Source organism: Arachis hypogaea, chromosome 11, assembly GCF_003086295.3.
Source record: "Arachis hypogaea cultivar Tifrunner chromosome 11, arahy.Tifrunner.gnm2.J5K5, whole genome shotgun sequence".
Classification (NCBI taxonomy): domain Eukaryota; kingdom Viridiplantae; phylum Streptophyta; class Magnoliopsida; order Fabales; family Fabaceae; genus Arachis; species Arachis hypogaea.
In genome coordinates this window covers 18128272-18142712 of record NC_092046.1, presented here as the reverse complement: position 1 = coordinate 18142712, position 14441 = coordinate 18128272, and the positions used below count along the sequence as shown (strand labels likewise).

At 37.1% G+C, this 14441-nt stretch overlaps 1 protein-coding gene across 2 annotated transcripts; it reads right to left on the bottom strand.

Annotated features, from left to right (window-relative positions):
- Nucleotides 1-766: 766 nt before the first annotated feature.
- Nucleotides 767-6767, bottom strand: LOC112720455 (U1 small nuclear ribonucleoprotein 70 kDa). Of its 2 annotated transcripts, none has more exons than XM_025771395.3 (11): nt 6486-6767; nt 6163-6301; nt 5864-5978; nt 5698-5777; nt 4620-4695; nt 4464-4528; nt 4314-4376; nt 2963-3044; nt 2724-2886; nt 2126-2194; nt 767-1915 (listed from the first exon to the last, which is right to left on the bottom strand). In XM_025771395.3, exons 2-11 carry the CDS (start codon nt 6262-6264, stop codon nt 1237-1239), a joined length of 1494 nt encoding a protein of 497 aa, XP_025627180.1. In that variant the 5' UTR covers nt 6265-6301; nt 6486-6767; the 3' UTR covers nt 767-1236. The 2 variants fall into 2 exon arrangements, with proteins under 2 accessions (XP_025627180.1, XP_025627181.1); XM_025771396.3 differs by having other exon boundaries at nt 6163-6272; nt 6486-6751.
- Nucleotides 6768-14441: the final 7674 nt, after the last annotated feature.

Sequence of the window (14441 nt, the reverse complement as noted above, 5' to 3'; positions counted from 1 at the left end):
TATTCATTAAAGGTAAAATTTTTTATATTCATTGATTTTTTTTTTTTAAATAAAAGTTAGGAGTATCAGTATGCTTTTCGAAAAAAGAAATATCCAAAGTCCAAACTGAAGAAAAAGAATGTAAATTAGTTATATGAACAAATTTTTGTAATAAAATCCAACCTAACTTTCTTTTTCTTATACTTCTCTCTTTATTTTTTCTTCAACTAAAATTTTTTGTTGTTAATCTTTAAGTTATTAGACTAACTTAATTACTCAAATGACTTCGCCATATAATATTACGAATGAATATATAAAACATTAATATAATTATTTTTTATTTCAATCTTGGTTAAAGACTGATTTAAATATCCACTATAGGATTATTTAAATATAACTTAAACAATTTTAATTCTTTTTTATGGTTTTAATTTATATTTTCGTTAATTTTTTTTCATCCGCACTTCTACCTCGTCGTTTATCAGAAAAGAAAAAAGTTAAATTAGGAAGTTTTTTGAATTAATAAAAACTGAAGAAAAAGAAAACTAATAAGAGTTTCCCGAAACAACAAATTACTAGTGTTTTAATAGTTATACAATGAATGCTATTATGTTTGTGAACTTTATCATCTTTTTTTCCTTTTTCTTTTCTGTATTAAATAGATCGTTGAGAAAAAATACTACTAAACAAAATTAAGTAATAATGGCCACTTCGTATAAGTGTAGTTTAGGCATTAAAGTCAAGTTAGACAAAATAGACTGCCAAAGTGCCAATAGCACTGACAATGTAATTTAAGCATAAGCAACACCTTATGCTCCTTCATTACATTAGCAAACTGATGCAATTAACTGAAATACAGCAACAAACATGTCTACAGATGAGTGTCAATAAGCAATTCAAACAACCGTTCCCACCACAAAAACTGAAATAAAACTAGGGATTCTAAAAATGTCTGACCAAAACAAAACCAACAAGTGCTAATATTTTAACGTCCACTTCCACAAGACGCTTGAAAATCAAAGCAGCAGCTGTAAAGCTTTCAATCTAAGACAAGAAAATTAACAAAAACACGTATGGATAAAAAGCAACAACAGTTCTGTTGTGTTTTAATCATTCCATGCCTGAATCCATCAGTAGTTGCAAAGCTAACCAGTGGAACCAGATCTACACCAAGTAACCATAACTAGCTAAGAGGAACACTGAATTGAAAAGCAATGAATATCACCAGTGAAGTTGAGATGTATTACGCTCAAATTCCTAGTAATCGTACTCCCGAGAATGGGACCTCTCTGAGCGTCGGTATTCACGGTCCATATCTCGATTTCTCTCCCTTTCATGGGGTTCAGATGTTGCCCTCTCAGTGGGACAGTCATCTTCCATCCTATCATGATCAGGATACTGATTGTAATCTTTACCTTGATCATCACCATAATCATATTGCACTCGTCCTCGATGACGTTCATAGTGGTCATAGGAATCAGGATTATGGTCAGGATCTGCATGCCTATGTCCATGTGCAGATTGATTGTACCACCCACGATCATCCTCAGGTTCATAGTCGCGATCTCTCTCACCATGACGGTCTTTATCATGTTTGAATTCATGATGATCATAATCAGTTTCCCTGTCATGTGAGCGTCCCCTATCGGTTTCCCCGACTTCATAATCCCTATCCCTGTCACGATGACGATCATGTTCACGATCCCGGTCGCGATCTCGATCCCGACCACGATCACGGTCACGTCCTCTATCTCGATCACGTCCACGGTCTCTCTCTCTGTCCCTGTCCCTATCCCTGTCCCTATGCCTATCCCGGTCTCTGTGGTGCCTATCATCTCTATAATCACGATCCCTTCCCCTATCACTAGAGTGTTCACGTGACCGTTCCCGATCCCTATCTCTGTCCTTACCTCTTTCCCGTGACTTTTCTCTGTCCCTAAATATCAGCAAGTAGCAGACTAGCAGTTAATTTAAATGGATTATAAAAACTTTGGATGAAAGAATTTTTTAAAATCTATGCCTAGAAACAACAGCATCCTTCCCTTTTTACCAAAAAGATAATGTGGGATCAGCAGTGATTTATTGAATGCCAAAAACAAGATAGGAGTGAAGCAGAAACATAGCAAAACACTACTGTAACTGTTACCGATCACCGTGCCGATCCTCACGCACTCTAGGTTCCTCAGAACGAGAAGGTCCTGACTGCAGCTGATCCCTGAACAAATAAGGTTACATTAGGATTTCCCTTCAACTGGGATATAAAATAGTGTTACTAGTCAACTAGGGAATACAAAAGTCAAGAAAAAATATTAATTGAAGATAATTTCTTGAGTCGCTTAAATCTTTTATTTCAGGAGAAGAGTTGACTTATACTTCTTGAGAAGGAATGGCTCATGATGGATAGTGGCAGATAGACATTTTACTTGAGCTCTATTCATATATACAACCATGTGAAGAATGACAAAAAATTCCATGCTAGAAAATCACATAATTCCAAAGTTGGCCAGAGGATCATTTTCATAGTGGCAACTGCAGACACTTTCTGTCAAATACAATACCAACTAAATTTATACCTAAGAAAACATGAAGCACCATAAGCACAATCAAATAATGTGAAAATATTCATCAACTTTAACAGTTTCAATTGTTATTATTCTATATGAGGACATTCAGAGAAGCCCAAACAAGTGTAAAAATAAGGAAAGAATGAAGTTTTATTAGAGGGTAGCAATTAGACCATTTACCTCCCAGAGTGATGTTGATTAACTTCTTCACCCCCCATTCTAGTAGTGCCAAGCCCACCACCTAGACGGCGAGGTCGCCAATTGGGAACAGTCCTCCCACGTTCAACATCCACAAGCACCCTTCTGCCCTCAATTTTTCTACCATCAGCTTGTTTATAAGCAGCTGTATAGTTACCAAAGTGTGAATAAAATGTAATACAAAAAATAATGACAGATCGTAGCATAAAACCAGTATCAACCTTTCATGTCTCTTGTGTGAAGGTATTCAATGAATGCATAACCCTTGGGCTTATTTGTCACCGTGTCAGTAACCAATCGAACCTAAATTGCAAGAAATTGGAAAGAGGAAAAACTTAAGAGAACATTATGGTATTCAGATCTAAGGAAAATAGTAAAACAGATGCTCCCTCACCTACAAATTAATTAAATTACAACTAAATGGAAGACTAATATTTTAATCCTAAATGGCACGGCAGACTGGCACATTGCCTAATTAGCCGTGCTCACCTTTGAATCACACAGCTCCCATCGCGAGATGCATCACCACCAGGAATAGTTGCAGATAAACTGATGTTTGGGGGGCCAATTAACAAGTAGTTGACTAGTGTCCCCTTACCAGGGATTTTATTTTAAAATTAATAAAATAAAACAACTATGGGTAATATAGAAAATACCATGACATCTTCTCAACAGCTGTTTTGGTTTTCATTGCCTTTAAAGCCAAAAATAAAGTTTTAGCAGCATCAAAAATAGGCTAAGAGCTTAAACAAAAGAGGAAGAGATTACAATACTCCCGACATATTTTTATCCAGTGCAGGGAAAGAACAGAAGTTGTCAGTCTCCTTTTCATGCTTGAAAACAAGGCAAAAGGCTCAATTTTGCAACATTGCTCTGCTCGACTAAAACACCATGCAGGAAAGCAGGAGGAAGAGCTTGAAATGAAGTTGGTTGGAGTTTTAAAATAGTTTACCATTTGCAGAAACCAATAATCAACCCTTACCAAGGATGTGTGGCAAGATACTAAGTTGCTGCTAAAGTAATTTCTATATACCCCCAAGCCTCAGGAACTAAGAAGATATCCTATCCACATATATTCAAAGAACTAAAGAAACCAACCAAAATAAAAAATACAGGGAATCAACCAAAATTTGGTGGTGCCACCAAATGTTGTTACCATACAAACTACCTCAGCGATTACAAATTAAGTCGGGTAGATTCATATTTACACAACTGAAGGCTTGAAATTTGGACATGGACAGAATGGGCTAAAAATTATGTATAGCTGATTAAATTCATTACAAGATAAATAGTCACAACTCACAAGACAACTTTAATTTAAGAATTAGCTCTTCAGAAGAAAGAGAAAACAGTTATGAAAAGATAACTCACTAAAAGTTAATTAGGAATTTTTGTATTTAATAATATATACTCACATATAGAAATTGTGAATCTGAAATTACATTTTTCAAGGTTCATAACATATAAAATTGCCAAATAGAAGACATAAAACAATAAAAATAAGGAAAATAGAGAAGCCAAAATCTATGCCACTCTTACCGAATCCCTTTGGGGATACTGAAAAATACCTACCCGTTTGATTGCACCATATGACTCAAACTCCCTTTTGATTCTGCTCTCAGTGGTCTCGTAACTCTGTTAGAAGAGAGAGCTAGTGAGATATGGCAAGCTATCGCTACGTAAAATTTCCATAAGGACACTACATTGGAAAATATAACTTACAAGTCTGGCCACGAACAAAGTTTTGTATGGATCTCCCGATACATTTGGATCGCTGTGTGGATCATCTGCAGAGAAGCAGATATAAGAACGGTGTTCAAAGAATACAAATCAGCAATATTAACATAGTCAAGATAGTATTAGTATATGAATCATCACATTTCTCTAGCTCCTCAGCAGCCTTTGCTGCTCCCTTCTCTAATCTTAGCTTGTGTATCCTTGCTCTTCTTTGTGACTGAGTCATCAAAATGAATCAAGTACCAATCACACGTTATGCTCTGGAAAATATAAATAATGACATTTAAAGTATTCTATGACTTGGATCTCCAAATTGGGCATTCAATGTCTACAAACAAAAACAATGGATATTCAATAGGTATCCATTATAACATGCCAAATCACTAAACATTATAATAAGGATCAGTCAGTTGTTCATATATATATTGGTTTTTACGATTAAGCTCTAGCAGTATTCAAGCTTTGCTAATTTACTAACAACATTTATGATGCAAGCAAATGCTGTTTCAGATCATCATACAAGAAACCAAGTGCTACAACTGAAAGAGGACAAAGCAGAGGAAGGTCTAAATATCATCGGCACAACTCATGAAATCTTTTATCGCAAAAGCTTAAGTTGTTAGGTCGAGACACATAAATAGATATATATCTAACATGCCCACTCACGCTAAAGCCACTTTTGGGCTTAAAGCGTGAATTAGCATAGGTTCATTTAGTCTTTTGCTAAAATTCTACCTTTAGGGGTATCAATGATCCAACTCTAGACCTTTGAAAATAAAAGCTCTGATACCATGTTATGATTCATGAAACTCTTGTCCAAAAGCTTCAGTTGTTAGGTAAAGACATATGAATGACTATATATCTAACAAACATATTTCAAAGTCTGGCAAAATGCAAAGCAAACCCAAATATTACAGAACTTGGCAATCATGACCTGACAGTGGATTAATTGATCAAACAAGACTCAAGATACAGATTAGCTACAAAATAATAGCAAGATATTGTCTCAAACATTAAACAACACTTCTTGGTAAGGCAAACTAACATAAAACAGAATACACCTTCAGATACACCAGTAATAAAAGAAAATTCAACAAAAACTCATTGCATAAAACCGTCCATCAACATACCAGGTGCAACAACCACCCAAGAACATGAAATTATGTACAACACAATAATATTGATCAGAATTCATTAGTTAAATAGAACAGAACATTACAGGAGTCTCGACTACTGGTTTAGGTGGAGCATATTCCGGATCGTCAGGCTCTGCGAACTTACTCACAAATTGCGCCATCCCTTGAGGAAAAAAAAAGTAAAATAAAGTAGAATAAACAACTAACGCACAAATATAAAAAACATGCCACCAAAGAAAGATTAAGCACCAGTTAATGGTGGACATTTTCTTTTCTCCGGAGGAGGCTTATACTCTAAAGGAGGCCTAGGCTCAAAAAGCTTCAATAGATTCGCTGTGAGACCAGTTGGGTGGCTCTGTCCAATCTGCGTAATAAAGAAATAATTAAAACTTAAAAATGGTACAAAAAAAATTCCGTAACCAAGAAATCATATCCAGACTCAGTCACGTGTAGAAAGCGAGGGCATTGGGAAAACGAATTTCATTATCTCTAAAAAGGTCTTCAACATAGAAAAATAGGGCAAGGTAAATATTGATGGAAGAGTTTACCAGCTTGAGCTGAAGGACGTTGGCGCGGTTCTGGGCTTTGGTGCGGGCCTGAACGGCGGCGTTTTGGTTGCGCATGAGAGGATCATTGCTGTAGTCTCCCATGGCTGAAGCTGAAAAGAAACGGAGTTTTACAATTCACCTGTTACAGTAACATTTAAAAATTAAAAAATAAAAATATTATTGCTGATGTATATCTAACTCTCAGTCTCTAACAAATCTAGAGACAAATTAAGCAGCACGCGAATTCTATCCAACGAATTTAGAGGCAAATTCAGAATCATAATCAATAATCAGCAATCAACAATCAACAAACATATTGCTACCTGACGTGCAAACGACGCGGCAAGGAGGGCGAACCACGAGGCAAGGAGATCGAACGGACTGAGAGATAACAAACAAGATAGAGCGGATAGAGACCAAGAAAGAGAGAACAAAAAGAGGTGTGAAGAACCCAGTCAAAGTCAGCCTCGAACTCGCCTTTCACAAACGGAGAGAGAAAGCGGCGGTGACCATCCGGACGAACGGAAAGCTTGACGAAACGAAGGATGAGAAGGAAAGGATTATTAATGTTTTCGACTTTCTGAGTGATACCTATACCTAAATACATAAATTGTCTACAAACTAGTGTCTAAAATTTTTTTTTAGTAAAAAGATAAATAGGTTGCTGACCTTTTTGAATACGAATATTTTTGTCTCTCAGGATTGAAAAATACAATTAAATTTCTCGTCTTTTAAAATGGCTGACAATTATACCCATCCGTTCAGTCGGAACTCAAAACGACAACGGAAGATACTGACGTAAAGGGGTAGAGAATGACGTGTCCGTTTTACCTGATGACATGGATGGTGGTGGTGGTGGTGTGCTTAGTAGACATGGTGGCTGGCAAAGGGAATAGCAAGCTTCGCTTGGTAAGAAGCAGCCATCTTTTACAGAGGTAAGGATAATAGTCGCATGTATACGTATGTTGTTGTTCAAATGTTTGTGACAATATAATGCATGGGATTGGGCTTAGGGGTGATTGCATGTTTTATTTCTAGTAGAAGAATGATAAAAAAGTTATGTGAAGTTTACTGATTACTAATTTTGAGGTACTTGATCTAGGGTTTAATGTCTGATTTATGTTGTTGTGGATAATACAGATGGATGATATATATGTGATACCTGTTTTTCATCACGGAGGCTATTTTGGTAGAGTATCCGGTGGAAATCTTGAGTATATTGGTGAAAAAGTTGAAAAATTTCCGAAGATGGACTTGGATTTCGTGAATTTTAGGGATTTAGTGACATTATTCAAAGGTCTGGGCTATGCATCATACATGGTAGTTTATTGGTATGATCCAACAAGCAGTGACATTGAGTCTGGACTACACATTCTGAGAGGGGATGCAGGAATAAATGAGATGCGAGAGAACAAGATGAGGAATTCAAGTATCTATGAATTTTACATTTACTTCGACCACCCCGTGGATGAGCCACAAATAGTAGAAGAAGATGCTGATGCAGAAACGGGGGCAGAAGAATTTAATGATCACATTGATGTTAATAGTATCATGAGGGAGCTTCAGTCATCATCATCCACAGAAGATGATGGGGATGATAGTGGGGAGGACGAACTATATAAACCTCCCCCAGTTGTGTCTGAAACTGTGTCTGATGATGGAGATCATTAAGAGTAACCCCGGCTCGACTGCAAGAGTTGATGTGAGGCCTATCCCTCAATCCCTCCCTGTCTTTGACAAAATATATATCTGCTTTGAGAGTTGTAAGCAAGGCTTTAAGACTGATGTAGGCCTTTCATCCATCTAGATGGAGCTTTTCTGAAGACATACCACGGAGGCCAACTACTGTCAACAGTGGCACAGGATGCGAATAACCGATTTTACGTAGTAACATATGGAGTTGTAAGATCAGAGACGAAGGAATCATGGAAATGATTTCTCACACTGCTCTAGAAAGATCTGGGTGATGCCAGTCAATTTGGTTGGAACTTTATGTCCGACCAACAAAAGGTTAGACTTTTAATCTGTTTATTTTTTCGATAAATTATGTTAGCATAATAGTGTAGCATATTAATTACTGCATTTATGTCTTTGCAATATTATGTGTTTGCAACGTTATGTGTTTGCAGGGTCTGCTACCAACTCTAAAGGAGGTAATGTCGAGAGCACATCATCGGAACTGTGTCATGCACATGTGGAAGAATTTCATAAATAGGTTCAAAGATATGCACATTAGAGACATAGTATGGGAGTGTGCTAGGTGCACAACGAAACCAGAGTTCAAAAAGACCATGGAGAAGTTGAAGGGGGTGAATAAGGCAGCATGGGAGTATCTGATGAAATTTGAACCAGCCACTTGGATTAAGGCTTTTTTTAGCCATGGACCCAAGGTGGATAACCTAACTAATAACATGTGCGAAGTATTTAATGCAAAAGTGGTTAAGTACAGAATGAAGCCAATTTTGACTATGTGTAAAAAAATCAGGTGCTACCTAATGAGGAGAATGACCAAACATATTAGGCTGTTAGAGCACCATATTGGAAAGCTTGCACTAGTCTAGGAAAAAAGTTACAGAGGTGGATAAAACCCAGCAACAGGTGAATTGCTGAGTGGGTGGGAGATAACGAAAGAAAAAAATTTGAAGTCAGCAGAAAAAAGACCAAAGTGGATGTGGATTTGATCAAACATACATGTTCATGCAATGTTTGGCAATTGACCGGTACATGGTTTATTTTGAAAGATTTTCTTTATATCTGTTCTTATATAATGCTAGGTAATATTTGAATTATTTTGGATTCAGGCATGCCATGCATTCACACTGTTGCTACAATCAGAAAGGGGCATGACCAGCCAGATGATTATGTGCATCTCTGGTTGTGTATGGAATCCATTCATAAGACATATGCACATTGCATAAAACCAATTCCTAGTGAGAAATTTTAGACTGCCACTGACCAGCTCAGGCCTGCTCCACCACCCATCAAGCGACCTATTAGGAGGCCAAAGGTACACAATTGCAACAAGGACCTTGTTGAGGCTCATATTCAGGGGGACAAGTTTAAGAGAAGCTTTCAAGTTACGTGTAACAAGTGCAATGAGAAAGGCCATAACTATAAGACCTGTAAGGGAGCACCAAGCAACCCAACCTGGAAACCAAAAAGGAAAAAAGCTAAGACTGTTGAAAACACACAAGCCTTGGTGCTGCTTCCCCTTTCACAATCAGCCCATCAACCAGAGGTAAGTATCCCTGTTATGCATTAGGATAAATTTGTGAATTTTAAATTTTGTCAGTGGTTATGATGTCATTATATCTCTTTCTTAAGGACTAATTTGTCTATTGGGTTACCTTGCTGGATCTATGTTGCATAGGATCAAAACTAGACATAGGGTGAAAATTTTGCTGAGACTAGTGCTGTGCACGAAAAGTCTCCAGTATACACTCATAATGCCAATCACTTTATTCTTGTCCCTGAATTTAAACAATTGAATATCTCGGTTACTTTTGCAGAATAATGTTATCAGCCAGAATGCTGCTGGACTACTAACCAACACAAAAATTTAGGTAGCAGCATCAGGGTCTGCATCAGTTGCTGCACCACTCACTACTCAAGTAGCTGCAGCAACAATACCATTTGCTCCAGTCCAAACTCCATTCAGGGCTTCATCCCAACTGCCAAGAATTGGGCAACCCAAAATCTCACCTGCTGCCTCTAAATTTATACACAAGCAAATAATTTTCAGGTCCCGAACAAGTGCAAATCCACCTTCAAATTCACCACCAAATCCACCCCCAGATACACCCCATACTCAAAGCACCAGCACCAGTGAGACACCATCAAAGGAGACCTTGAAAGTAGCTGACAGTGGGACCACAGGAATTTTCAAGTTCATCCCAACTCTTGGATCCAACAATCAGAAGAACTGAACACAACTAAATGAATTTCTATTTTTGGTCCTAGTCATTAGTATGAATTGAACAATACTGTCTACTTATCATAGTTTGGCAAACTTGTTTACATGCTAACCAGATGTTTTGTTATTTTGTGGCAAACTTATGCTGTTATATTTGGGATTAAGCCATATACATTGTTGTTTCTATTTTAGTTATAATCTATGCAGAATTACTACCTTATATAATAGGTGATTTGTAGTATTTTTTACTTGTTCAAACTTCATAGAAAAGTGGATTTAGTCCAACATAGACTTCCTATTAAATAGCCAGCAATGACAATTTTCATTACAACATCACCATGTACATCAAATCATCTTCAGCACTTTAAGAAACATACAGCAACAATAACAACAACTACACTAATCAAAGTAATATGCCACAAACTCATGTTTTTTTTCTTCTCAATACATAACAGTTTCCTCTCCAACTCTTCCATTTTTTTTTTCCAATTCCTGACTTTGGAGCAGTTGATCTTCAACATCTACTCCCCCAACATCATCCACAGCACCCAATGCTTGCACCTCCATGGCCCTAATTTTTTTCAAGTGTTCATCAAGGCAGACAAAGTATCGGCAGTACCCTTCTTTAATATGGAGCAAATTTTCAGAGAATCACCCAATTAGACACATTACAGTCTCATCCAACTATTGACAAAATAGTCACTTACCTTGAAGAATGGACACCCGAGAAATATTCTATTGGGATTAGTTGCTGTTCTTGACTTGTAAAGAATGGCATATACGCCACAGAAGCACTTTGGCGTAATCCCATCTCGATCACATCCTCCTGCAACAGCGCATGAAGATCCCCCTCCAGGTCTTGTGCATGAAGAACCCCCCTCACTCGTCATGGACGATCGCACCATCAGCGGCCATGGGTTCCACATCATCAGGTAAAACAGACACGTCATACTCTACCCCTCCACGTCAGCATCCTCCGTTGCCGTTTTGAGCCCCAATTCGACGAAGGGGTATAATTGTCAGCCATTTTAAAAGGTGAGGGATTTAATTGTATTTTTCAATCTTGAGGGACAAAAACGTCCGCGTTTAAAAAGGTCAGGGACCTATTTGTCTTTTACTCTAATTTTTTTTTGACAAATTATCCAAATCAATCCCTCGATTTTTAATATCAAACTTCAAATAAAAAAAACTAATTCATGAAAAAATAAAATTAATGTTATATCTATGAATAATAGATTTTAATTGACAAAATTAATCAAAATCTCAAAAATTATTTAAAGTTTTTAAATTATACTTTCTAACATTTCTTCATCATTTTCACTCAATCTCACCATCTTTCTTCTTCTTTTTTTACCGCTATCGTAACACCCATTTTTAACACCATTATTAGTAAACTCTATTAAGTCCATTTCTTTTGTTATCAGTGTGCCACATAAAATTGATCCAATAACTACAATGTCCTCTTATAAGTTGCATTATTACAATACCAAAACAAAGTTACACACAACATTCACACCAAAATTTAAAATCTTAATTTTATTCTAGTATGCTATCATTTTAATATAGAATTAAATTCCTATTATTCTAATGGATAAAAGAGTAAGAGCCAAATATTCAAATCTTACCGAAATTGAGATTTTGAGAAAAGACAAGTATATCAGTGGGGTGGTCGAACGACTGTCGTAGAGGGATGTGGCTTCCGGTTGAAATTAGCGAATTGCTACTGTCTTCGAGCGTTGTAGAGGAGGCATCGCGATTGGTCATACTAGACCCTCAAACGGTGACATCAGAGCCATTGAGGAGATGGAGGCATAGATGATAGGAAGCGGAGGGAGGCTTTGGAGTCGATGGGGGTAGCGTTTGGTGGCGAACCAAATAATGATGAAATTGCCAAAGTAGAAGATGGAGGCAATGAAGCTGGGATGGTTGTGGGTGAGTTGATGAAGGACGATAAAGCTGGGCTTTGCCAAGTTGAAGGTGAGTACAGTGGTGGAAAAAAAAGAGGAAGAGGAAGAGAGGTTGTGAAATTGAATCGTTAGTGGTTAGAAATGGTTATTTACTCATTGCAAAATATACAAAATAGTCATACTATTGTTAGATAAATATAGTCCTAATCTAATTTGAATTGTTAGTCACTAATAGTGACAGCCAACATGTAGGAGTGGCAATGAAGTAGGTAGGGGTAGGTTTTTATCCTACCCGACCTCGCCTGGCTCTACAATAATTCTCATAGAATTCGTTCCATTTCTATTCACATGTAGTAAAAAGTTGAACCGTATTTCGTGTAAATCCCACGTAATTAGTGAATAATTAGTCAATAAATTAATTATGAATAAAAAGAATTAGAAATTAAATTTTATTAATTTATTGTGGTAAAAATATTAAAAATACAAATTTTGTGACTAATTTTAAAGAATTTGACTCAAAATCGGACCAACGAGCCAAATAAGTTGAAAATCCGAAGCACTGTTTGCGGCAGCACGATCACCGTGTCGAGCTCTACAAAAATCACCAAACAATTTGTAAGATAAGTCTTAGTTTCTCTTCCAACTGCTCACCCCTTCATTTTCGAAAATCTTGAGCAATTGTGTTGAGATTTTGTTGAATCTTAGTGTTTAGGATCGAACTAGCTTTGTGGACTTGCCGGGTCTTGTCCCAACTTTTTGTTGGTAAGGTGAAAAACCTCTAACCCTCGTGAAATTGTTAAATTAGCAAACCCTATTTTGATTTTGTGGTATTTATGTGGAATTAGAGTGAGATATATGTTTTGGAGATAAATTTGCTGATATCAGTGACTAAAAAACAAATCGTGGAGGTTGAATTTTCGTTCGGTGAGGATTCGGGGCTTTGAACACTTGATAGACGGAGAAATTTGAGGTGCTTTGGCATTAGGGAGGAATCGGCCAATGTATGATTTTGGTTTCTCGTAGATAACGTATAATGTAACGTGAAAACTTAAGCTAATGACCATATGATAAGTTGAATTGTGAGAACTTGTTAGTGTTTAGTAATTTTGGTAGTAATGTTGAGATTATTATGAAAATGTGTGGTTCGACGATGGTTGTAATGATAATAGATTGATGTGTATGAAATATAGTTGATTGTTTGATTGGGTGAGTAAAATTGTTGAATGTATGTATATGGAATTGTCGAATGATTGAGGAAAGAAAAATTGGGTATTGATGTGAGGTGAGGTGGTTGGGAGGAATATGTGTATGTTTGGGGGAGTTTCGGTATTGTTTTGATTATAAAACTTTGTATTGAAATTGAAAATTTGGAAAGAAAAAGAGGTTTTGGAATTTTTTTTGGTAAAACTTGATTTTTGACCAACTTCGACAGGTCATAATTCGGCTTTCAAACCCCCAAATTTTGTCAAACTTATTTCAAATGAAAATTGGGTCCATGAAGTTTATGTCATTTGAAGAACGAATGAAAAATTATTTAAAACGAAAGAGTTATGCATGTTTGAAGTTTGGTGTCAAATTTTGGAAATTCTGCAACTTAGCAGCTTTTTTAGAAAAAGAAGGAGTCACGTACGCGAGCATGCACACGCAACGCGAGGTTCACTCACTGCTTGGATCTTGCGTACGTGAATATAGTCTCGCAGACGCGGACTTGTTAAATCGAATGCTCGTGTACGCGGGCGGTACACGCTACGCGAGAAGTTCCTTCTGTTTTGCCCTCTCGCGTACGCGAGGCCCCTGTTTTTGCTAAAAGTGGAATTTTTGCATACTAAATCAATTTTTTAACTTTTCAAACCTCCCTTACACTTGTTTAAGGTATATTAGTGAGCCTTTAAACCTTAGAATGAGGGTGAGTCTGCTAAATAAATGAAGGAGACATTCGGAAGGAATTTTACGAAGTGATAACCGAATGAATAAATGGTCGGTGATGTTAAATATAGAGTGGCTAATAAATATGATGCTGATAATGAAGGAGTGATGATGTTTGAATTTGACCAAATGATTATGAGGAATGATTTTAAAGTATGCTATCTGAATGAATTGAATAATAATGAAATATATGTGACCGGATAAGAGGCGATGGCGTTGTCCACTTGCTCCGGGTATAAGTTAAGACTCCGGATAAGATGCAGTGGTGTTATCCACTTGCTCCGAGTAAGAGTTCGAGGTTTTGAGTAAGATGCAAGGGTTGAGTTCTGTCGCCGCTTGCTCCAGGTTGAGAACTGTAATACTGCCTGGGTAAGAGGCAGTGGTGAGGTTGTCCCTTGCTCTGGGTACGCGGGTAAGACGCAAGGGTTGCGGCGTTGTCCCACCTACTCCATATTTGGCATTCTGTCCAGGGTTAGCTACCGGACATGTCGGGTTTGGCTTTATAACCGACAGATGAGACTCATCAGCCATAG

What these genes read in the sequence shown, in the direction of transcription:
- LOC112720455 (XM_025771395.3), bottom strand. Translation starts at nt 6,264, where the DNA reads ATGGGAGACTACAGCAATGATCCTCTCATGCGCAACCAAAACGCCGCC. An exon ending in AAAATGTCCACCATTAACTG is followed by an intron (nt 5,778 to 5,863) that starts GTGCTTAATCTT and finishes TTTTTCCTCAAG; the next exon opens with GGATGGCGCAATTTGTGAGT. An exon ending in CTTTGTTCGTGGCCAGACTT is followed by an intron (nt 4,377 to 4,463) that starts GTAAGTTATATT and finishes CTCTTCTAACAG; the next exon opens with AGTTACGAGACCACTGAGAG.